General features: G+C 43.2%; 1 protein-coding gene across 2 annotated transcripts; it reads left to right on the forward strand.

The window, feature by feature from the left end:
* The first annotated feature begins 2,040 nt into the window (after positions 1-2,040).
* On the forward strand, positions 2,041-18,093 carry DR1 (down-regulator of transcription 1). 2 transcript variants are annotated; one of them, XM_073643212.1, is made up of 4 exons: positions 2,041-2,627; positions 13,073-13,236; positions 13,547-13,673; positions 15,481-15,610. In XM_073643212.1, exons 1-3 carry the CDS (start codon positions 2,408-2,410, stop codon positions 13,628-13,630), a joined length of 468 nt encoding a protein of 155 aa, XP_073499313.1. In that variant the 5' UTR covers positions 2,041-2,407; the 3' UTR covers positions 13,631-13,673; positions 15,481-15,610. The 2 variants fall into 2 exon arrangements, with proteins under 2 accessions (XP_073499313.1, XP_073499312.1); XM_073643211.1 differs by lacking the exon at positions 13,547-13,673 and having other exon boundaries at positions 2,043-2,627; positions 15,481-18,093.
* The last annotated feature ends 6,546 nt before the right edge of the window (positions 18,094-24,639 follow it).

The following is a 24,639-nucleotide window of genomic DNA, read 5'->3' on the forward strand; positions in this document are numbered from 1 at the left end:
ACTTTCCTCCCACTTCTCATCTAACTCTCTCTTCGACAACCTGGCTTCCGCCCCCACCATTCCACCGAAACTGCCCTGACCAAAATCACCAATGACTTACTTACAGCCAAAGCTAACAGACAATTCTCTGTACTCCTTCTTCTTAACCTGTCCTCTGCTTTCGATACAGTTGACCACTGCCTCCTACTACAGATCCTCACTTCCTTTGGCGTCAAAGACCTTGTCCTATCTTGGATCTCCTCATACCTTTCTAACCGCACATTTAGCATCTCCCACACTACCTCAAGGCTCTGTCCTAGGACCCCTACTCTTCTCAATCTATACCCTTGGCCTGGGACAGCTCATAAAATCCCATGGCTTCCAGTATCATCTGTACGCTGATGACACCCAGAGCTACCTCTCTGGCCCAGATGTCACCTCTCTGCTGTTCAGAATCCCAGCATGTCTATCAGCCATATCCTCCTTCTTCTCCTCTTGCTTCCTCAAGCTCAATGTGGACAAAACTGAACTCATCATCTTTCCCACCTGATCTTTCTATCACAATAAATGACATCACTCTTTCCCCTGTACCGACAATCCGCTGCCTCAGAGTAACCCTTGACTCTGCCCTGTCCTTCAAACCCCACACCCAAGCTCTCGCCACCTCCTTTCGCCTCCAGCTCAAAAATATTTCCAGAATCCGTCCTTTCCTCAACCCTCAATCTTCTAAACTGCTTGTGTATGCCCTCATCAACTCCCACCCCAACTACTGCAACATCCTCCTCTGTGGCCTACCTGCTAACACTCTCACCTCTCCACTCCATCCTTAACTCTGCTGCGCGACTGGTCCATATCTCGCCTCTCTACTCCTCTGCTATCCCCCTTCGCAAATCCCTTCACTGGCTCCCAATTGCCCAGCGTATCCAGTTCAAACTACTAACACTGACCTACAAGGCCATCCATAACCTCTCTCCTCCGTACATCTCTGAACTAATCTCCTGGTATATTCCCCTACGTAATCTCCTGTCCTCCCAAGACCTCCTTCTCTCCTCCACACTTATTCGTTCCTCACTCAATCGCCTCCTAGATTTCTCCCAAATATCCCCCATCCTATGGAATTCTGAGCCTCAACACGTACGATTATCCGCCCCAACTGGATCCTTCAGACGAAACCTGAAAACCATCTCTTCAAACAAGCTTACAGCCTGCCATGACCTTGCATGCTGCCACCTCAACACAGGAGCTACTGCAACCCCTCAACCTGTCTCCTTCCCCGTTCCTGCAGAATGTAAGCCCGCAAGGGAAGGGTCCTCTTCCCTCCGCACCAGTCTATCATCACTTACAGTAAACAAACTAACGATATCAGTATTTGGTATGTAACCCTTTCTTATGTACAGCACCATAGAATCAATGGCACTATGTAAATAAATAATAATAATGGCCAGAATGGTGTTTTTCACTGATTTATTAGATACCTTCAGGTATCTATTAAATCAGTTTAAAAGCGCCATTACACCCATTGCTTTATTTTAACATACTAAATCGTGATAACAAGTTCCCTTTAAGAAGTTGGAAATGTGGAAAGCTTTCCCTCCTGAACCCCCACATCATGAAGCTGGGGTCGGCCATGTTTGTACACCTGTGGCTGTAATTTCACAGTAGTACAGTCTGGCGGTGACCTGTACAAGCTTCAGATGATCGCAGGTTCAAGTCCCTTAATGAAAAAATAAATACATAAACGTTAAGGTAAACTTTTTATGAATTTGTCTGACAGCCTTCACCTAGCCCCGTCCATGTTAGCGTCACTGGCCAGGACTGATACAAAAAAAATGGCAAAAGTCACTACACTGCAACAATTTAAGGTGTTTTATGCCCCCCCAAAAATGGTACCATATACTAGGCCTTCCCCGCCGGATGTGAGAGCGCACAACTCAGCACCGCTCACTGTGAGCCCTCACCGGCTCTCTGACTGCAGCGCGCTACACTCAGCATCCTGCATCACACAGGCACAGCAGATGACGTCATGACGCGTCAGCGCGGCACAGCCATGGTAACTGGACGTCGTTTCGCTCCCGGAAGTGGAAAGCAGTGCGCCGCGCTCCCCCTCAGACGCCGCTTCCGGCGGGAGAAGGAGGCTCTCCGCTGTGCGTGTTCTTTCCGCCGGGATGTTCCTGTGACTGGATTATACTCGTCCTCCGTTTTCTTTTTTTTTTCCCCCTCCTCTTTTAATACCAGCCGTTGCCGCCCTTCGTGTCTGGCCCCGGCGTGGTGTTGAGTGTGGAGAATGTTGTGAGTGGGAGCCGGCGCCGTTCTGGTGTTTTATCGCGGACTGTGATTCCCTCTTCCTTTGGTTTTAGAGCCCCCTGTGCAGGGCTTGTCCCCGTGTCCTTTCCCATCCCCCCTGGTGTCCGGTACTCCCCTCACAGACATGGCCTCCTCCTCCGGTAATGATGACGATCTGACCATTCCCCGGGCGGCCATCAACAAGATGATTAAAGAGACTCTGCCCAGTGTCCGTGTGGCCAACGACGCCCGGGAGCTGGTGGTTAACTGCTGCACGGAGTTCATCCACCTCATCTCCTCCGAGGCCAATGAGATCTGCAACAAGAGTGAGAAGAAAACCATCTCCCCAGAGCACGTCATCCAAGGTAGGAGCAGCGCCCCCTGCAGGCTGCTGTGTACCCCCCTGCCAGTGCCATGATAACTGCTGCTGTGTGCCCCCTTATGCCAGTGCCATGGCGGCCGCCGCTGTGTGCCCCCTTATGCCAGCGCCATGGCGGCCGCCGCTGTGTGCCCCCTTATGCCAGCGCCATGGCGGCCGCCGCTGTGTGCCCCCTTATGCCAGCGCCATGGCGGCCGCCGCTGTGTGCCCCCTTATGCCAGCGCCATGGCGGCCGCCGCTGTGTGCCCCCTTATGCCAGCGCCATGGCGGCCGCCGCTGTGTGCCCCGGGGTCCTGGGCCCACTGCTCTGGAGGAATTTAACCCTAGAACGCATACCTGGGGCCTCGCAGGCCCGCCCTGTTAATTGTTTTCTATTTTCTGCAAGATTACTTTAGTTAGAATTTTGAAACTCTAGGTATTCCTCAGGTATATAGTTGTTTGTCATTTTTGTTTGAGTTATTCCATGTTATTTGCACACGGGCCTAAAAGGCCCCAGGTATGTGAATAAGTAGATTTTTATGGTCATGCGTTCTAGGATTAAAGGGTTATTCTCAAGACAACAAGTTATCCTATTCATAGTATAGGGAACAACTTTCTGAATGCTTAGGGTCCAACTACTGGGACCCCTATTGATCCTGAGAATGGGGCTGCAGAATCCTATATTTTATGGAGCAGAGTTGCACATACTCGATCTCGCTCTCCTCCACTCATTATTTATGGAATTGCCGGAGTAAAGCATGTATGCGCACCTCCACTCCATTCAATAAAAATATCAAAACATACCTTACGGGCATTATGCTCTGTGAGCATTCTGGCCAATCGTTGGCCACTGATTGGCTGCGGCTTTCACAGTTCTATAGGGCGGAACAGCTCTGATGAAAGTCTGAAGACTGCAGCCAATGAACGGCTGTATTATTGGCTATACTGTCATGGGACATAACAATGTCACAAGACTGCGCTGACATAGTTGGAGATGAATATTTTTATTATCTGGGATACTTTAAAGCGTACCTGTCAGCAGGATTGTGCTTAGTAAACCACATACTGTTGGGTGGGCGACATTACACTGATTAATATGATACCTTAGTTGATGAAATCCATCCTGTGGTAATCTTTACTCTCCGTTTGGAGATAATGATATGCTCGTGCTCCGGGGCGGTTTCTGGGGGGCTCTATCGGGTGCTCTGCTTACGTATTCATCTGTATGCTCTTATGACAGCTCACTGTGCAATCACTGACCTGCCTCCTATTTTACATAATGCATCTAGTAGTAGTGCGGGGCTAGGTAAAATAGGAGGCAGGTCAGTGATTGCACAGTGAGCTGTCATAAGAGCATACAGATGAATATGTAAGCAGAGCACCTGATAGAGCGCCCCCCCAAAGACCGCCCCGGAGCACAAGCATATCATTATCTCCAAACTGAGAGTAAAGATTACACAAGAACCACGGGATGGATTTCATCAACCAAGGTATCATATTAATCAGTGTAATGTCGCCCACCTGACAGTGTATGTAGTTTACTGAGCACAATCCTGCGCTTTAACATTCAAGAAGGCACTGTCCAGTAGTGGGCAACAATTTTAATGTTTTGGGAATAACAATTTTGGGATTAGAGTTAAGGGTGAGCATGTACACCTGCTCCATTCATTATCTGTCTGTCTGTCACTGCCAGGTGTGCGATCTCCAGCAGTCACATATGTAATCAATAGGACTAAGGTGCATATGCGCAGTACCAACAGTTATCCCCCCAGCGATCAGTAAACTCTCCCCTATACTTTGGATATGGGATAACTAGGGATACACTCTGTATAAGGTTCTTGGTGCAGGCTTTTTAAAGGGAATCTCAACCCTGGGTGATATCAGACCTCTACTACGGCCATACAGGGTATAGAAAAGTAAATCTATACATACCTGTATGGCCCATAGTAGAGGTCTGATTGCACAGAAAAGTGTTTTTATAAACTCCGTTTTGCACAGGCTTGGCGTCCGGGGAACACCAAGAAATAATCGTCGATCTGTTTATTATTCCCCGAAATCCCCGCCTATATGCTTAGTTACCATATTCCCCCACCCCTTCACTTCACAGGGCCCTGTTACGTGCACTGTGCTCCCTGACTTCCCCACCATGCGCAAAGCACCGCTCACATAGACCTCACATAGAGCGCGCTGTGCTTCATCCGGCCCGTCTCTCCGTGCACTGCACCGCAGGGTTCTATTGCGCAGGCGCCGGGAAGTGACAATGACTCCCCGGCTCCTGCACAATTGTGCACTGCGCCACAGGGTTCTGAGAGACGGGGCCAGGATGAAGCAAAGCGCACTCTATGTGAGCGGCTCTTTGCGCATGCCCGGCAAGTCAGGGAGCAAAGTGCACGTCATAGGGTCCTGTGACGTGCAGGGGAGGGGGGGGGGGATATCATAATTAAGCATATAGGCGGGGATTTCAGGGAATAATAAACAGATAGGCGGGGATTTCTTGGCGTCCGGGGGATGCCAAGCCTATGCAAAACGGAGTTTATAAAAACACATTTCTCTGCAATCAAACCTCTACTATGGGCAATACAGGTGTGTATAGATTTACTTTCCTATAACCTGTATGCCCATAGTAGAGGTCTGATATCGCCTGGGGGGGTGACAGATTCCCTTTAAAGTGGTATTTCCATATCTCTTACATTTATGGCATACCTACAGGAGTTATAGATAGATAGATGTGGATCCCACCAATGAGACCCGTATATATCCCGAGAATGTGGCCCTTTTGTACAACGTTATAAGTGGAAATGTGGTTTAATTCCCATTCATTAGTATAAGAAGTGACCAGCTCTCCAATGTTCTCTAGATAAATGCAGGTCCCATTGCTGCTATATATTTGTCATGGAATGCCATAAATGTGAAAAATGGGATATACCTGTCTAAATGAAGCGATATCCCATGTGTGCTGCAGTTCCATTGGCTTTCTATGAGACCGATGGAGATGTCGGAGCACCATGCTTGATTAATTCCATCATCTGAGTTTTCTGGATGAAACCTTTTTTTTTTTTTTCCTGTTGGTGTGAACCTGCCCTAACTCATAAACTTCAAGCAGATATGGATATGTCACTGGATTTCACAAGAAAAAACTACTCACATGTTATTAAATAAATCTCTGAACCTCTCAAACCTGATGATTCTAGTAACAGATGACATTAAGAATGAGCATATGTTATGATCAGTTTCCCATCGACTTCAATTATAATAGTAAAAAAAAATGGATCTAATTGCTAGCCTTTTTTTTTTTAGCTGGATGAAAAGTTGTGCAGATTACGTTTTTTGATCCAGAAAATAGTAGCTGGACAGGAGGCAAATGGAAGATATTTCACTTCTCTTTCCAGTAGAAAGAATGGATCCTGAAATGTAACATTTTATTTTCACAGGGTCTCCTCATTGTATGTGTTGATAAGTTAATGCTCTGTGTTGTGTGATTCTTAATGTGACAGCTGTGCAATTCGGCAGCTGACAACCTTACATGCAGCATGAGAATTATCTCTTGGATGTAATATATACTTTTATAGGGTGTGCACATTGCAGAACTGACACCTGAAAGTGAAAGCCATTACTTTTGCTTCTAGTACACATTCTAATTTGTGTTATGATCCTTTGCAGGGGTTGCTAAGAAAAAAACAACTGAGCTAATTATAATGTTACTAACCACAACCTAATATTTTCCAAGCCCCTAAAGAACTTGCATTAATATCGGTATTGTATAGAGTTGTACTGGAGGGTGTATTAAAGAGTGACTGATCTCTCTGTAGGGAGAAACTAGTCTGGTTTCATTCTTTGTGGTATGCCAGAGTCTTTGCATATTTTCACTATCTGTTGTAGCTATCACATGGTGACCATGCAGACGAATGACTATGAGGAATCTATGTAATACAAGGATGGGTTAAGTCTGCCAGTACCACTCCTGTAGATCAGCTCTGTTCTGACTCTTGGGCCACAGCGCCACGATCAGTATTTGGTCAGTATTCGGTCAGTATTTTTTCTCAGGAGTGGGAGCCAAAACCAGGAGTGGGTGATAAATGCAGAATTGGTGACTTGTTTCTATTATACCTTTTCTCTGATTGTTCTTCTTCTGGTTTTGTCTCCCACTCCTGAGAAAAAATACTGACCAAATACTGATAGTGGGGCCGTGGTCTAAGAAGGGGTTCCTGAGCAGGCATATAGTCAGGAGGTGTTTTTTATAAGACAACCTTTTTTAAAGCAGTGCAGAATCTGTGAGAGATCTCCATGACTTCTTGGGTGCAGTGAATAGAGTCGGTTGTTTCTTCTCTCCTCGTCCCACAGAACATTGCACAGGAAACAGATGCTGCACGCTTTGTTCTTCCCTCTGCTTGAATCCATTATTGACGTACCCTTCATGGCTGACTCTTGTTCACTACTGAATATTTAGTTACAATGCAGCGGGGAGATTCACTGCTTTACCTCTGAAGACCCCTGTGATCACTGCACTAAATGCATATCTGACTTATATGGTAACTGGGTTATTAACTACATTGAAGAGGTTTAATAAGACCTAAATACTCATGATGGTACATATGTTTGTACATAGCAGTTCATGTACAGTTCAGTAGGAAGTTCTGCTATGAAATCAGTATATGAAATGGAGAAAGGAACTATTTATTAATTTCCTGCATATTCATTACTCATCAGTCCCCGGTCCCAGTGTCATTTACAGTCTGACTTCTCCATCTCAAACATACATGCTAGGGACAATGTCAGTGTGTGATTAAAAGATAACTCCAGAGAAAACAAGTTTCTGTTGCCCTAAGCTTTTATCTACAGGAATTCTCCTTTTCGAAGGGGATGAAGGTTGGGTGGGTTGATTCTTCTAAGACTTTCTTCACCCAAACTGATGTAGCAGGTTCATATGTGCTATGTTCCTGAATTATAAAGTACTGATTTTTCTCAGTTCAGCACACAGTCTCGTTCTTTCATTGCACTGGACCACTTTGAATGCAATTTACATGGGTCTTGGCAGGAGGCTGAATCTTCTTAGCACAAGACGTGATCTTTCTCTATTGCCTTGTGTTTATTAAAATATTTAGTCCATTATTTTTAACTGTATTCCCATTCCAGGGTTGTGCAGCTCCATCTTCTGCTCATACATGGTATCATAGTTGCTTGCTCATTAGCTTTGTCAGTCATTTTTTTTTTTTTTTTTAACCCCTTAAGCCCCGCGGGTGGTTTGCACGTTAATGACCGGGCCAATTTTTACAATTCTGACCACTGTCACTTTATGAGGTAATTACTCTCGAACGCTTCAACGGATCCCCCTGATTCTGAGATTGTTTTTTCGTGACATATTGTACTTCATGATTGTGGAAAAATTTCTTCGATATCACTTGCGTTTATTTGTGAAAAAAATGGAAATTTGGCGAAAATTTTGAAAATTTTGCAATTTTCAAAATTTGAATTTTTAAGCCCTGAAATCAGAGCGATATGTCACACAAAAGAGTTAATAAATAACATTTCCCACATGTCTACTTTACATCAGCACAATTTTGGAACCAAAATTTTTTTTTTGTTAGGGAGCTATAAGGGTTAAAAGTTGACCAGCGATTTCTAATTTTTCCAACAAAATTTACAAAACCATTTTTTTAGGGACCACATCACATTTGAAGTCACTTTGAGAGGTCTTTATGACAGAAAATACCCAAAAGTGACACCATTCTAAAAACTGCACCCCTCAAGGTGCTCAAAACCACATTCAAGAACTGTATTAACCCTTCAGGTGCTTCACAGGAATTTTTTGAATGTGGAAGAAAAAAATGAACATTTAACTTTTTTCACAAAAATGTTAATTTAGACCCAATTTTTTTTATTTTCACAGGGGTAACAAGAAAAAATGGACCCCAAAATTTGTTGTGCAATTTCCCCTGGGCACGCAGATACCCAATATTTGGGGAAAAAATACTGTTTGGGCGCACGGCAGGGCTCGGAAGGGAAGGAGCGCTATTTGACTTTTTGATTGTAAAATTTGCTTGAATAATTAGCGGACACCACATTGCGTTTGGAGAGCTTCTCTGTGCCCAAACTTTGGAGCTCCCCCACAAGTGACCCCATTTTGGAAACTAGACCCCCCAAGGCACCTTTCTAGATGCATAGTGAGCACTTGGAACCCCCAGGTGCTTCACAAATTGATTCGTAATAATGAAAAAGTGAAAAAAAAACCACTTTTTCATTTTTACGAATCAATTTGTGAAGCACCTAGGGGTTCCAAGTGCTCACTATGCATCTAGATAGGTGCCTTGGGGGGTCTAGTTTCCAAAATGGGGTCACTTGTGGGGGAGCTCCAATGTTTGGGCACACAGGGACTCTCTAAATGCAACATGGTATCCGCTAACAAATTGAATGGAAAATCGGCTCAAATTGTTAGCGGACGCCACATTGCGTTTGGAGAGCCCCTCTGTGCCCAAACTTTGGAGCTCCCCCACAAGTGACCCCATTTTGGAAACTAGACCCCCCAAGGCACCTTTCTAGATGCATAGTGAGCACTTGGAACCCCCAGGTGCTTCACAAATTGATTCGTAATAATGAAAAAGTGAAAAAAAAAACACTTTTTCATTTTTACAAATTAATTTGTGAAGCACCTAGGGGTTCCAAGTGCTCACTATGCATCTAGATAGGTGCCTTGGGGGGTCTAGTTTCCAAAATGGGGTCACTTGTGGAGGAGCTCCAATGTTTGGGCACACAGGGACTCTCCAAATGCAACATGATATCCGCTAACAATTTGAGCCGACAATTTGTTAGCGGATATCATGTTGCATTTGGAGAGTCCCTGTGTGCCCAAACATTGGAGCTCCCCCACAAGTGACCCCATTTTGGAAACTAGACCCCCCAAGGCACCTATCTAGATTCATAGTGAGCACTTGGAACCCCAGGTGCTTCACAAATTGATTCATAAAAATGAAAAAGTGTTTTATTTTCACTTTTTCATTTTTACGAATCAATTTGTGAAGCACCTGGGGGTTCCAAGTGCTCACTATGCATCTAGAAAGGTGCCTTGGGGGGTCTAGTTTCCAAAATGGGGTCACTTGTGGGGGAGCTCCAAAGTTTGGGCACAGAGGGGCTCTCCAAACGCAATGTGGTGTCCGCTAACAATTTGAGCCGATTTTCCATTCAATTTGTTAGCGGATACCATGTTGCATTTAGAGAGTCCCTGTGTGCCCAAACATTGGAGCTCCCCCACAAGTGACCCCATTTTGGAAACTAGACCCCCCAAGGCACCTATCTAGATTCATAGTGAGCACTTGGAACCCCAGGTGCTTCACAAATTGATTCATAAAAATGAAAAAGTGTTTTATTTTCACTTTTTCATTTTTACGAATCAATTTGTGAAGCACCTGGGGGTTCTAAGTGCTCACTATGCATCTAGATAGGTGCCTTGGGGGGTCTAGTTTCCAAAATGGGGTTACTTGTGGGGGAGCTCCAATGTTTGGGCACACAGGGGCTCTCCAAACGCAACATGGCGTCCGCTAACAATTTGAGCCGATTTTCCATTCAATTTGTTAGCGGACACCATGTCGCGTTTGGAGAGCCCGTGATGTGCCTAAACAGTGGAGCTCCCCCACAAGTGTCCCCATTTTGGAAACTATACCCCTCAAAGATTTTATTAAGGTGTATAGTGAACATTTTGAACCCAGAGGTACGGCACATTATTTGTTTACATTAGGTCATCATATTGAATAAGTTTTCATTATTCTTGAGCGCAAGTGCTCGCTACTTGAGTTTGCATCGGGTACTCAGGTATGCACCATGTACAGCGTGTGCTCGAGTGACATGCTCGAGTCCCTGCTCTGCATGTTTCACGGTTATTAGACACCCAAAAAAAAACATGCGGGGATCGCTCGTGCATGGCAGGCAATCCCCGTAAAGTTTTTTGGCCGCGAAGCATATGGGGCAGAGACTCGAGCATGTCACTCAAATATCCACGATACTAAATGCATACCAGAGCACCCGATGCAAACTCAAGTAGCGAGCACTTGCTCTCAACACTAGTCGCCATATCGTCATCTTTTTTTCTTACTTTTGAAAAAAATCCCAACCCCAGCCCTAGCCCCAGCACAACCCTAGCCCCAGCACAACCCTAGCCCCAGCACAACCCTAGCCCCAAACCCAGCCCTAACCCTAGCCCAATCCTAACTCAAGAGTTTATTTTTGACGCCGTTCCTTGTGCGGTATAAGTGATTAGACGACTTTATTCTTCGGGTCGGTGTGATTACAGCAATGCCAGAATCATATGGGGTTTTTATGACTGACAGCTGTCACACACTAAAAGACGCATTTTTTGTAAAATCTAGTTTTTGCATCGCCATATTTTGAGAGCTATAATTTTTCCAGATTTTGGCAGACAGTCATGTGACGGCTCGTTTTTTGCGGGATGACTTGACGTTGTTATTGGTGCCATTTTCAGGCACGTGACATTTTTTGATCGCTTTCTATTCCGATTTTTGGGAGGCAGAATAAACAAAAACCAACAATTCAGGAATTGTTTTTTTTTTTTTTTTTTATTCTGTTCCGCGTGTGGTAAAATTGATGAGGCAGCTTTACTCTTCGGGTCAGTACGTTTACAGCGGTACCACATTTGTATCATTTTTCTATGTTTTGGCGCTTATACACAATAAAAGCTATTTTATAGAAAAAAATATTTTTTAGTATCGCTTTATTCTGAGAGCTATAACTTTTTTATTTTTCGGCTGATGGAGCTATATGGCGGCTTGTTTTTTGCGGGACGAGATGACATTTTCAGCGGTATCATTTTTATTTATATGCGTCTTTTTGATCGCGTGTTATTCCACTTTTTGTTTGGCGGTATGGTGATAAAGCATTGTTTTTTGCTTGTTTTTTTTTTTTTTTTTTTTACCGTGTTCACTGAAGGGGTTAACTAGTGGGACAGTTTTATAGGTCAGGTTGTTCCGGACGCGGCGATACCAAATATGTGTACTTTTATTGTTTTTTTTTTTATTTTTTTTATAATAATATTTATTGATGGGTACATTATATTTTTATTTTTGGTGTATTATTTTTTTATTTTTTTATAATATTTTTGCACATTTTTTTTTTTTTCCACTTTCACACAGTTTATACACTTTATTACTTTGTCCCACTCTGGGACTTTCACTTTTTTTTTTCTGATCGCCTGCATGGCACAGGAATGGAGCACCATCCCTATGCCATGAAGGCTGTCAGAAGTGCACAGTGTGAAGATTGCTTGGAGATGCACTGCGCATGTCCAAGCAATCTTCCTGCTCTCTGGTGACCCGGATGTTGTCATGACGACATCGGGTCGTCATGGCAACACCCGGGAAGCCTTTGCAGACTGCGCTGGAAGCCGGAAGAGGAGGTGAGTATCGCCGATCACCTCCCCTTGCCCCCGCAATGCCGCGATCGACTTCGATCGCAGCATCACGGGGGTTAATGTGCTGGGAGCGGTGCGTGACCGCTCCCTGCACATAGTACCGGGTGTCAGCTGTGACAATCAGCTGACACCCGGCGGCGATCGCGCCCGCGATGACGTACTAATACGGGTCTGGCTCTTAAGTCCCAGGGCACAGACGCGTATTAGTACGTCAGATGTTATTAAGGGGTTAATTAAAGATCCCAACAGGTTATAGTTGGTCACTTGTGATGGCTCTTAGTTACAATGGAATACTGCAGTTTGTTGTATTGCCATATCATGACTCTTGTTTTTTGGCTGCTCCTGTTTTTACTTCTTTTTTTTTTTTTTTTATAAAACTAGTGACATGTCTTGTAAGGGTTGAGAACTACAGAAGCCATATCAGTGTACTTGTGTCATCTCTGTGCAAAACATGTAACCGTTTTTTATTACATAATCGCTATTTGTTTGATTGGAAGGGGTTGTCATATAATATCCATGGGATAAATGTATGATCTCTGGGCATCTTATTGCGGAGTCCCTTGTGATCCCAAAAGCCGGAGGTTAAAGTCTCCTCTGTGAAAGGATCACTAGTGAGCAAGTTTGACCGCTGCTCTATTCAATGTCTATAAGAATGATGGTCACACATGCTCACTACCGCTTCATTCACACAGAGGACTTTGAGTCCCCCATTTTCAAGCTCCCGTACCCCAAGTGATCATACATGTCATCTGTCCTGTGGATAGATGATGAATGTTAATGGAACAACCTCACTCTTCTTATATTGATCTGCTGCTTAAATGATCAAGCCGATGAGTGGCCCTAATAATGGGGAAGATTGGGCTGTCTGTGGCTGCAGGCCGACAGAACTAAGATTTGAGTGTATTTTATTTTTTATTTGTGTGATTACATTTGTTCTGCATTTCAAAATCTTGTCTTTTAGGATGATATAAAATATCTTTACTTCAGTAATGGATGAGAATGAATTTTCAGATTTGTAACATTTATTTCTTCCACAGCGCTTGAAAGTTTGGGCTTTGCGTCCTATATCAGCGAGGTAAAAGAAGTACTGCAAGAGTGCAAAACTGTAGCATTAAAAAGAAGACAGGCAAATTCTCGCTTAGAAAATCTCGGCATTCCAGAAGAAGAGCTTCTAAGGCAGCAGCAGGAGTTGTTTGCAAAAGTAAGAGACCAATTTAAGCTCTTAAACGGTTGTTCCACTACTTTTATTTTGATTACCAATCCTTGGGTAAAGGGTCTTCCCTCAAACTGTTCTCAAAAAGTTGGAAGCATACATTTGTCCAAAATGTCTTAGTATGCTGAGCCATTACGTTTTCCCTTCATTGGAACTAAGGTTCTTGGGCAAACCCCATAGCATTATCCCTTATCCACCAAACATTACAGATGGCACAGTGCAGTCAGGCTGGTAACCTTCTCCTGGTATTCACCGAACTCCGACTCCAGATAGAGAAGTGTGATTTGTCTTTCCACAGAACATGTTTCCACTGCTCCAAAGTCCAGTGGTGGCGGCTTCGCACTGCTCCATCCGACGCTTGACATTGTGCTTGGTGATTTAAGACTTTCATGCAGGGGAAGAAGGTGGACCCAGGGAGCTTAAAGGCATGTGAGCCTTCCTTCTATACCAGTAAAGATCTTTGAACAAATTATTAAACATGTATGCAAGTACCTTTATGAGAATAAAGCGATTAACCAGAGCCAGCATGGGTTTGTAACTAATAAGTCATGTCAGACTAACTTAATTTCCTTCTGACAGAATCACTGACTAGGTGGATCAGGGAAACACAGTAGATAAAGTCTATCCTGACTTCAGCAAAGTATTTGACAAAGTATCTCATACTATCCTTATTGAAAAAATGACCAACTATGGAATGGACTAGTCAACTTTTAGGTGTATTCATAACTGGCTCAGTGATCAGACCCATCGAGTGGCCATAAATGATTGTACATCCAGTTGGAAGTATGTCTCAAGTGGGGTACCACAAGGCTCTGTTCTGGGCCCTGTGTTGTTCAACATCTTTATCAATGATTTAGATGAAGGAATTGATGGTAAACTGATTAAATTTGCTGATGACACAAAGTTAGGAGGGATAGCTAATACTAGAGAAGAGAGAGAGAGGACTCAAAAAGATCTAAACAAACGAATTGTGGGCAGCAACTAACAGAAGGGTTTTTAACAGGGATTAATGCAAGAAAAAAGAAAAAAAAAACATATACAGAATAGGAGGAATAGAACTAAGCAACAGCACATGTTTTTCACAGACTTGTGTATACTAATAGATCACAGACTGCACATGAGTCAGCAGTGTGATGCAGCAGCAAAAAAAGGCAAACACAATTCTGGGATGTATTCAGAGAAGCATATAGTCTGGATAATGTGAAGTAATTATCCCCCTCTACTTCTCTGTGGTCAGACCTCATCTGGAATACTGTGTCTATTCCTGGGCACCACATTTTAGAAAATACATAAAGAAACTGGAGCAAGTTCAGAGAAGAGCTACCAGAATGGTGACCGGTCTGCAAATTATGTCCTATGAGGAAAGGTTAAAGGACCTGGGAATGTTTAGCTTGCAAAAGGGAAGACTGAGAGGAGACTTACTAGCTGTCTTCAAATATCTCAAGGACTGTTACACATAGAGGGATCAACTTTATTCTCATTTGCACAAAGACTAGAAGCAATGGGATGAAATTGAAAGGGAGAAGATACAGATTAGATGTTAGAAAAAGCTTTTTGACAGGGTGATCATTGAGTGGAACAGGCGGCCACAAGAGGTGGTGAGTTCTCCTTCCATGGAAGTCTTCAGTCAGAGGCTGGACAGACATCTGTCTGAGATGGTTTAGTGAATACTGCATTGAGCAGGGGGTTGGACACGATGATCCTGGAGGTCCTTTCCAATTCTACCTTTCTATGATTCTAGCTCCTCGACTGTGGAAACCCAGGACGTGAAAGTCATGGTGCAGTTTTAAAATGCTTCCACTTTTCAATATGGAATAATAGGAGGGAATATTACAGGACTGTGCTCGAATGAAGTGAGCTCTTTTAGAACAAACCATTCATTTATGTTAGTAAAGGCAGACTGGCTAGATGCTGGATTTTATATTTATACACCTGGGGTGATGGGACTGTAATGAAAAGCCTGAATTCAAAAATGAAGAGATGTTACTTTTGTCCATGTTGTGTATCTGCCATTACTCTAAAATACAGAAGACACTCTACTATTAAAAACATTTGCTGTATTGATGTCAATAGTTTAGGAGACTGCTCTAATTCAACATTTTATGGGGACCAGGGTATTACCAAATTTATATCACTTAGATTACAATTGTTGGCAAATTGTAGGCTTTAGCATGTATTTCTTCCTTTTCATGTTTTTTTCTTAAGTCATATTTTTCTTTTTTTATTTTTAAGGCAAGACAGCAGCAAGCAGAATTAGCCCAGCAGGAATGGCTACAAATGCAGCAGGCTGCGCAGCAGGCACAACTCGCAGCCGCCTCCGCTAGTGCAACCAACCAGGCCTGCTCCTCCCAGGACGAGGAAGACGACGATATCTGAATCTTTCCTGCTTCTTTTTGTATTCACCTTCTAAGTAGTTTTCATCTGCACAATGGAAAACAAAATATGCTTACCTGTAAAAGAAAAAAAATTTTTTGTGCGCATCTTTGGTGGACTGGTCAGTTGGTATTGTAGGGATGTCTGTCAAGTCTCCACAATTGTATGCTTTGTACATGTTAAAAAATAGAAAAAAAAAACCCATCCTTTTTGAAAAGTCGACAACCTTAAGGTTCAGTATCATATCACTAGAGAATTTTTAATGGTCTTTATGAAATTTTATATTAGCAAGGCGTCATTTACTTGATCAAGTAAGCAGTGTTAAACCAAATGACAACTCTACAGCATAGTGAGATTTATACAGAAGCTCAAAAACCTACTTGCATTTCCCTTTTTAACTAAGCTTAAAATGAAAATCTTAGGAGTTTTTTTAATTTTTGGGTGGGGTGGGGGGCATTTATTGGTCTGGCAGGAATATGGTGTATTTCAAAACTGTGCGGGTTCATGTGAGAGGTGGCATAAGACCACTGAGATGTATGGATGCGGTTTTACTGCCCTCCCGAACGTTGTACACGTGGGCTAATTCTGGTGCTGCCAGCGTCGTTTGTACTTGTCTTGTTGTATTGCACTGCATGGACGGTCTTTTGTTTTACACCGGGTTTAAGACTGATATGTCCTCTACTGCTGTATGTGCAGGAACGCAAGCTTAGCGCTTCTACAAGTGCACCTTTTCTGTAGTCTTATTTTGGCCGGCACAAATCATCTTTTATGAATTGAGTTTTCTTTCAACTTTTTTGTTTTGTTTTTAAATAGTTATGCCCATCAGTTTGCGTATGATGAGATCCATAGTATCACTGATTGACCATGAACAGTGTCTGGACCAACAGCAATATTCTTTGTATTTTTTTTCTTCTAGAATCGTTTTATGACCTCGTTAATTTGCAACTTTTGCTGCAGATTTCATGCCAAAATCTGTATTAACTCCATCGCCGACATGTCAATAGGGTTTTCGTAACCTTGTTCGAATGGACTGTTTTCTAGATTATGTGGATTGATGTCTATGCTGCTTTCATGACATCTTCAAGGATAGGTGGAATGCTACTTGTTCTTGTAGATTTGGCACAGAATAGGGTTAATGCCCATGGAGATCCGTTGTACATCCGCAGTTAAAATTTGAGTGTCGTCCTTGATTTATGCCGACACAGCAGATACATTCACTCTTATCATTGTAGAACTTGGTGATAAACAGGAACACAATGGGACATGCCTCAAAGTAATCCTTCATCTTTAAACACATGCCGCATTTACATGTACTAGTTTGCTGGCTTCCCTTGGTAATCGCTACACAACTTGAAACTGAAAGAAAAGTGCTAGCCACGTGACGATGTCTCTACTAAACCTGCATATGATTTGTTCAGATCTGTAGTCTGGATTCTCCATTGTCGCTGGAGAGCGGTCAATCACATGATGGCAAGTATGTGATTCGCTTACATGCAGTCACGTGCCAGCAGAACGTGCGCGGCCTCGCTCATTAGCATTGAATGGAACGAGGCAGAGCATGTCTAGTCGGATTGTGGCTGGGAGTGTGCAAATCGCATAATGAGGTCACGTGACTGCCCGCTCTCTCCAGCGCGTCACAGGAGAATCCTGACTGTGCACACTGTAAGGATTCGTAAGTCTCCAGTCACACAGAAGACTGGACAACCCCTTTTAATACATTTATGTAGAATTTAATTAAAAATACACTGTAACATATTTTCATAAGTAAACAACCCATTAAATGTTTTTTTTTGTTTGTTTTTTTAGGTTTTGGAAAAAATTTTGTCCCTCAACTGTAGTTTTGTTTTAATCAAACCAACCTTTATTGCTCACCCTCCTCGTTTCGAACGCGGGAGTCTCTGCCGCTGCTCCCAGTGTCTATTATTGATGACATGTCAATAATAGTGATGAGCGAGTATGCCTCATTAACCCTTTTGGCGAGCACGCTCGGGTGCTCGCTGAGTTTTTTGGCATGCTCAGCGTATCATTCACTGTCGCCGCACCTGCAAGTGTCTCAAGGCTGTTAGACTGCTGTGACGCGGCAACAATGAATGAATGAAACACCGAGCATGCCAAAATACTTGGCGAGCACCCAAGCGTGTTCGCCGAAAGGGTTAATGAGGCATACTCGCTCATCACAAGTCAGTAACTAATCTTGGCGGCTCCAAGAGCTTTGCAACGTCACCTCAGGCAGAGCTGCTAAACTGACATATTGGCTGCAGCGCTGTTGATGTCACGTTCATAATAGACACATGGAGCAACGGCAGAGACTCTGCACTGGACCTGTGGAGGGTGAGTAAAGAACAGGTTTGAGTTTTTTTTTGTTTTAACCAAAATTCAGCTAGCGGACAAGTTTTCTGAAACGGGAAAAACCTTTTGAATACTTGAATCTGAGATGCAGAATGACATCAGTTGCAAAAGGAATGTCATGTCCGGTTGTTTGATTTCCAGGGATATGTACAGCCAGTCAGTCTTCTCAGTGGTATTGTCAGGCAGAGTACCCCTGCCCCACCAGACTGAGATTAGAGATGGGATAGTGAGGATTGGCAGGACTGTCTCTCTGTTTTTACATCATGCACATCAGTAATGGCACCATTAGATTGCAACAGTCACTTATGCTACATCTGTACGCCTTCAATTTCATGCATTTTTTTCCATGGAATGCATTTGAGTTAATTAGCATGTTGTATTACAGGGAATACCATACTTAGCCAGGACTTCATAAAGCGCCCCCTACAGCCCCACACTGAATTCACGAGGAATCCATGTGCTGCCATGTAGGCGAGGTGCATATAGCTTTGTGGCATGCATGAGGCCTTATTGTGATTGGTGAAGGAACAAATGACTAATGAACTTATTTGATATAACAAGATTATGATGTGTGTTGATCTGACTTCTTTCTAGGGTGTATTACCCCATGCCCTTTATAATAAAGTATATCACACGAGTTACAGAAAAATATTTCATAGAGTGAATGTGACTTCTATACTCATTTGATATTGTCATATATGATATCATTAAAAAGGACCTTTCACCAAATTTTTCATGTTGAACTGGACATAGCATGTAAATGAGGCTTCAGAGCGGAATTTAAAAAGAAAAAAACATGCCTCTGTTAGAGATATTAGCAATCAAAGTATTTGGCACCTAAGTCTCAGACAGTTTTCACTGGGGGGCAAGAACTTCTCCCTTTATGTTGGGAACCAATCATAAGCAGGCAGTAACACTCAAAGGAAAGGACATGCCCCCACAATATCTTTGAGAATATTTCTCAATGTGTGAGGTGTAGTGATACAAGTCTAATCTCCTGGTCTAACTTCCTGCTTGAGTCATTGTGGGGGGAGAGGCCCAACAGCTGAGTTTAGCTGTGTCACATTACAAACCCTTCTATGGGTTCTTCTGGTGACTGAGTGTGTCAGTAAATCACACCTATGTCTACTGTGCTGAGTGTGTCACTAATCACATTTGTCTGTTGTGCTCAAGCAACTTGTAACTAGTGTTGAGAGAGTATGTTCTGTTCCGAGTATGCTCTGGCGAGCACCTAGTATTTATAGCTGCTTGGTGATATGTTTGAATCGCTCCCGTGTGCATGATTTGCGACTGTTTGACAGTATTACATGTGAGGAATGTGTAAGAAATAGACATTCCTCACATGTATTAAAACTGTCAAACAGTCGCAAATCATGCACACGGGAGCGATTCAAACATATCACCGAGCAGCTGTAAATACTCGGAGCTCGGCACGAGCGTACTGGGCGAAAGGGTTAACAGAACATACTCGCTCAACACTACTTGTAACCGCTCTGCAGTGAGATTGGGGCTGTCATTGCATCTCACACAGGAGTAACCTGCCTGTTATGGATTTCTCCTGTGTGAGGCATAATGACACCCTGCTCTGATCTCACTTCAGATTGATTACAAGATGAGCACAACAAACATGTGTACTACTGATGCATCTCTGGACAGACAGTGTGGGAGAGACAGTACAGTACAGCAGAGCTGACCCTCCTAAGAGAGGAGGAGAGCTGATACAAGGGTTTATAATGTGACACAGCTAAACTCGGCTGTTCGGCCCCTCCCCCCACATTGACTCATGCAGGAGGTTAGACCAGGAGATCAGGGCTGTATCTTTACATCTTACATATTAAATGGTGTGTCCCAATTCAACATGAGAGTTGTTGAAAGGTCCAACTTAGCCAGTGTTACTACTGGGAACATTTCAAAATCTGACAATGATCACTCACCTTTCTGATCGGTGGCGTATGTGTCTCTTGTCTCCTTCAGCTATAATGTACTATATGCTATGGGCAGTGTATGCGATGTGCCACAACTATAACACTGAAAAGGGAGATGCTTACTAACTCCCTTAGTGGAATTTTTTTATTTTATTTTTATTTTCAGACAAAATTAAGCTTTAAAGGTATTTAATAACATATTGTAGACATAATGCAAAGTTTTCTCTTTCTGCCATAGTAATAATAACAATGGCAGCCAAATAGCTCACGAGAATTGCGAAGGCGGACGTGAAATCCCAGGCTATTCCGTGAATGTTTTTTGAGTAAGTGAGCTGATAGTTAAGCCTTTTATGTAAATATTGCACACGTTACCTGTTTTTAGTTGAATTTTTATAAGAAATTTTCCCTCTAAAGTTTATCCTTTTTTTTTTTCCTTTCTCCATTTGTCTCTGGTGTAAGCCCCGTGGTAATGTAAAGATAAACCTTATCGAATGTCTCCCTTGCAGACCCAGGATTAAGTGTCATAATATATATATTGGTGCTGCTTAACATTTCATGTCTTACCAGCTTTGGTCATATAATTGTAGAACCAAGGTCTCAACTTTTATTTTCTTTCTTTTTTTTTTTTTTTTTTTTTTTTTACTTTTTGGAGTAATACTGTTAAGTGAGTTAATCGGGAATAAGGGAGTGTATAAGTCAAGAAGTGTTTCTAACTATGTACAGCTCCATGTATTTTGAGGTTATCTAAGGAGACTCAATCTTGGCAAAATAATGCTGAGTACTGTAGTATTTTGTGATTTTTCTTACCTGAAGCAATCAACGGGTTTCTGTTTCTAAGACAAAACATTGAGTGAGACCATAATGGGTTTTATTGCATGAATTGGATATTTTGTACTGCTGCTGCTTTAGCTACATATGTTTTTTTCTGTTCCCCTTCCTGCCATCCTTCTCTCTTCTTGTCCATGGTTTTAATAACCAAAGTTAAGGTAGTCCCATCTAGCATAGACAGGATATTTTCACGGTGCAGTGTTAACTTTTCTAACTTGTACTATATTCCCCCCCCCCCCATATTTTCTACCTAAATAGGCTGCCTGTTCCTTTTTAAAACCTTACAAGATGTTTCACAGACATAATTTTCAGAACGCAGTGTTTTTTGGGGTAGTGTCACTGCATTAAGTGCTTGTGTTATGTGATAGTTGGAGCTTTGTGAATTTTTTCCTTTAAAAGTTCCCATGATTTACATTTTTTTTTCTTCCTCCTCATGCTGTATTCTTCAAGCAATAAAATGTTTTTTTTTTTGTTTTATAACTGTATTGCGTGTTTGATATTCTTTGTAAGGAAAATATGACTTTGCTGTAAAAAAAAAAAAAAAATAGAAGTGAATGAATAATAGAGAAGTCCAAATCCAATCAATATTTGGTGTGACCAACCTTGGCTGAAATTCTTCTAGGTACTTGCACAGTTTTTAAAGGAACTCGGCAAGAAGTTTGTTCTGAACATCTTGGAGAAATAACCACACATCTTCTGAGGCTATAGGCTTGTGTAAAGCCTTCTCTGTCCTTGTAACCCCTTGATATTGAGATTGGGGCTCTGTAGGGACCATATCATCACTTACCGGACTCCTGATGCTTCTTTACACTGAAGATGGTTCTTAATGACGTTGGCTGTATGTTTAGCATTGTTGTCCTGTTGTAGAATGCAGGAAACACTTATAGCCACTTTTGTATCAACGAATTAATATTAATGGGGTGGTGTGACGCGTAACCTGATGAGCATAATATCCAGTAGTGTCTCTGAATTTGCAGAGCTCGACATGAATCGGCGCACGTTGTGAAGGGGCAATTAATTTGTTAGTACTGCTCCCCACCCCCCTCCCCTTCAATGCTCAGGGATGAAAATGAGCTGCCTGCTCAAAAAGAAAAACTCCATCTCAGAAGCCTATATAAAAAAAACACCTGTCAAATATGTGTACGTCTGAAGTGTTGAAGAGGGATGGACATGACCTGCTTTGGATTCCAAAATCCTCACCAGAGGGCAGTTTATGAGCGGAATATGTTCATTTCACAACCTGGTGTATGTCAGTAGTGGATTTTGCATACAGAAAATCTGCAGCAAAATTTAGCACCATGTGCTTTTACCCATATACAGAACCAGACCTGGGGCAAAAGGCTAAGGTAGAGAGATATTTTTTTAGAAAGAAAAAGCAGACCTTAAAAAAAAAAAAAATAAATAAAATGCATATGCGTCCAACATCTTTTAAATGGCCATAATGCTGTTATTTCCAAAAACTGCTTTAGATCCAAAATATGCAAAACACTGTATAGAACTCAATTATTTTCAATTTCTTTATTAAATATTTTCATTAGTGTACATAAAGCACTTGGAATATTTGTCATAATCACCACTGTGAAAAGATCTCCCAACAGCGCTGCAGGCTTCCAGCTTCAGAGTTGCAGAAAGACGAAGTTGCGGAAAATCCAGATTCATTGAAGTGCAGTCATGCTGGCAGCAGCAAAGCAGAGACGCTGTCAGACAAACGGGGAACACACCTGCGGCGATGTTTTGGGGACCTCCCACTTTCTCAAGCCACACCGAAGCGTCGCCGCAGGTGTGACAATTCTACCTATACATGCACACAGGAGAAGGGACCAGGGACCTGCCTATCCTATTAGTCTCTCAGGCAGCTCTGTCCCCGACGGCTATTGAACTGTCGTTCTGACGTTCCACAGCGTCTCAGAGTTAAATATACATGGCTGAGATCATACAGCCAGTGTCTGATACATGCTGCACTATCCACAGGCAGTATGCATCAGTTGTCCGGTTCCCATTTAAGGCTGTAGCAAATGCCAAAAATGTTAGGTTGTCTACTACCTGAAGAAGAATCACTTGTCTGATCTGATTTATTTCTAATTCTTCACATTCATCTGCGACAATTTTGCAACATTCTCATGAACTGGAAAAGCAACCTTTTCCTAGAAACAAAACCTTCAAATATTTTATCCTGAACAGATCTTTATACTTCATTTAAAAAGGGGTTGGTCCCTTTAAATTAAGTAGCCCTCTTTTGTAAAATAATGATAACCTGTGGAAAACTAGAATTATTCCAGAATAGAATTATTCCCTCCTCTTCAGGGATGAAGACATAGCCTAAATTTAAGGTAGAAAAGGATTCTAGTGTCATTTTACCATTTTGAGGACTCCTGGCAACAGAGAGAACTTGATAGAAAGGCACACAGCTTTCCGTTGCATTTGAAGACAGGTCCTTGTATAATTGGATTGATCAGATAGTAAATCTGGAAGAACCTCATTACTCCAAATTCATCAAAGCTTTTCTATATATATATAATCATCTTATCCCGTCTGTCTGTCCTGGAAATCCCACGTCGCTCATTGGTCCGGCAGCGGCCAATCAGCTCCGCGGGATTTCTGAAAAAAGATGGCCATTAGCGGCTCATCTGCGGGACGGAGCTCAGCGGCGATGCAGCCGGGAGATGACCGGCGCTCATCTCTCGACCGCCGGCGACGCTGACCTCCATGCGGCTAGGGTGTCAAGGGAGGACTGGGGAGCGGCGCTACGAGTCGGGATACTTCTGCTGCGAGCGCCCGCTCATGTCCCGGGTTCTCGCAGCGGAAGTAGCCGCACAGGCAGCGGCGCTGACATCCATACAGCTAGGGTGTCAAGGGGGGAGCGGCGCTGCGGGGCGGGATACTTCTGCTGCGAACACCCGCTCATGTCCCGGGGTCTCGCAGCGGAAGTAGCAGCACAGGCAGCGGCGCTCCCCGGTCCTCACCAATACGATTCAATGATTGGTCGCGATCTCTCACTGATCTTGGCCCAAAAGTTAAACACCGCTGTGCTGATTGGTCGCGGCCGCTGCCTGTGACCAATCACCGATTTAGGCGCCACATTTAAACACTGCTGTGATGATTGGTCGTGGACGCTGCCCGCGACCAATCACCGATTTGGGCGCCACATTTAAATAGCGCCCGCGACCAATCACCGATCTTGCAGACACATTTAAACACCGCTGTGCTGATTAGTCACGGACACTATTTAAATGTGGCGCCCAAATCGGTGATTGGTCGCGGGCAGCGTCCGCGACCAATCAGCACAGCGGTGTTTAAATGTTGCGCCAAGATCGGTGATTGGTCGCGGCCGCTATTTAAATGTGACGCGCAAATCGGTGATTGGTCGCGGGCGCCGGCCGCGACCAATCAGCAGTATTGGCGCCAAATTTAAACACCGCTCTGCTGATTGCGCCCGGTCGGCCGCATACATATTCTAGAATACCCGATGCGTTAGAATCGGGCCACCATCTAGTATGCTATAATTCTGTTGTAAAAAGCTTTGGAAAGTCGCACAATTTTGATGCAACTTGAGGCTGAGCTAAAATTTAGTGACTTTTGGTGGTATCGCACCATTTTTGCTCAGCTCTTACAAAGTGGGGTTAGTCAGGACAGAAAGGGGACAGTGTAGCTCCCGCTTATCAAATGCATGACAATTGGCAAAATGCTTTGCACTATAAATCTTACTTCGGTCCCCAACTGGAGTAAGCAAGGCGAGCACCTCTTAATGAATCAAGAGCGTTTTATTCCAGCACATCTCATCAAGACCAGCATGAAAAACGCAGGTCTTTGTGAATTGGGGCCAACATATTTATAGTTAAAGATTGTGCCAATATTTTAGCAGACACCTTAAGAAAGTCCATAAAAACTGCTTTATGGCTGAAGATGTGGTTTTGGG

Source organism: Phyllobates terribilis, unplaced genomic scaffold (genome assembly GCF_046119375.1).
Source record: "Phyllobates terribilis strain yellow unplaced genomic scaffold, ASM4611937v1 Scaffold_8__6_contigs__length_399053987, whole genome shotgun sequence".
Taxonomy (NCBI): Eukaryota; Metazoa; Chordata; class Amphibia; order Anura; family Dendrobatidae; genus Phyllobates; species Phyllobates terribilis.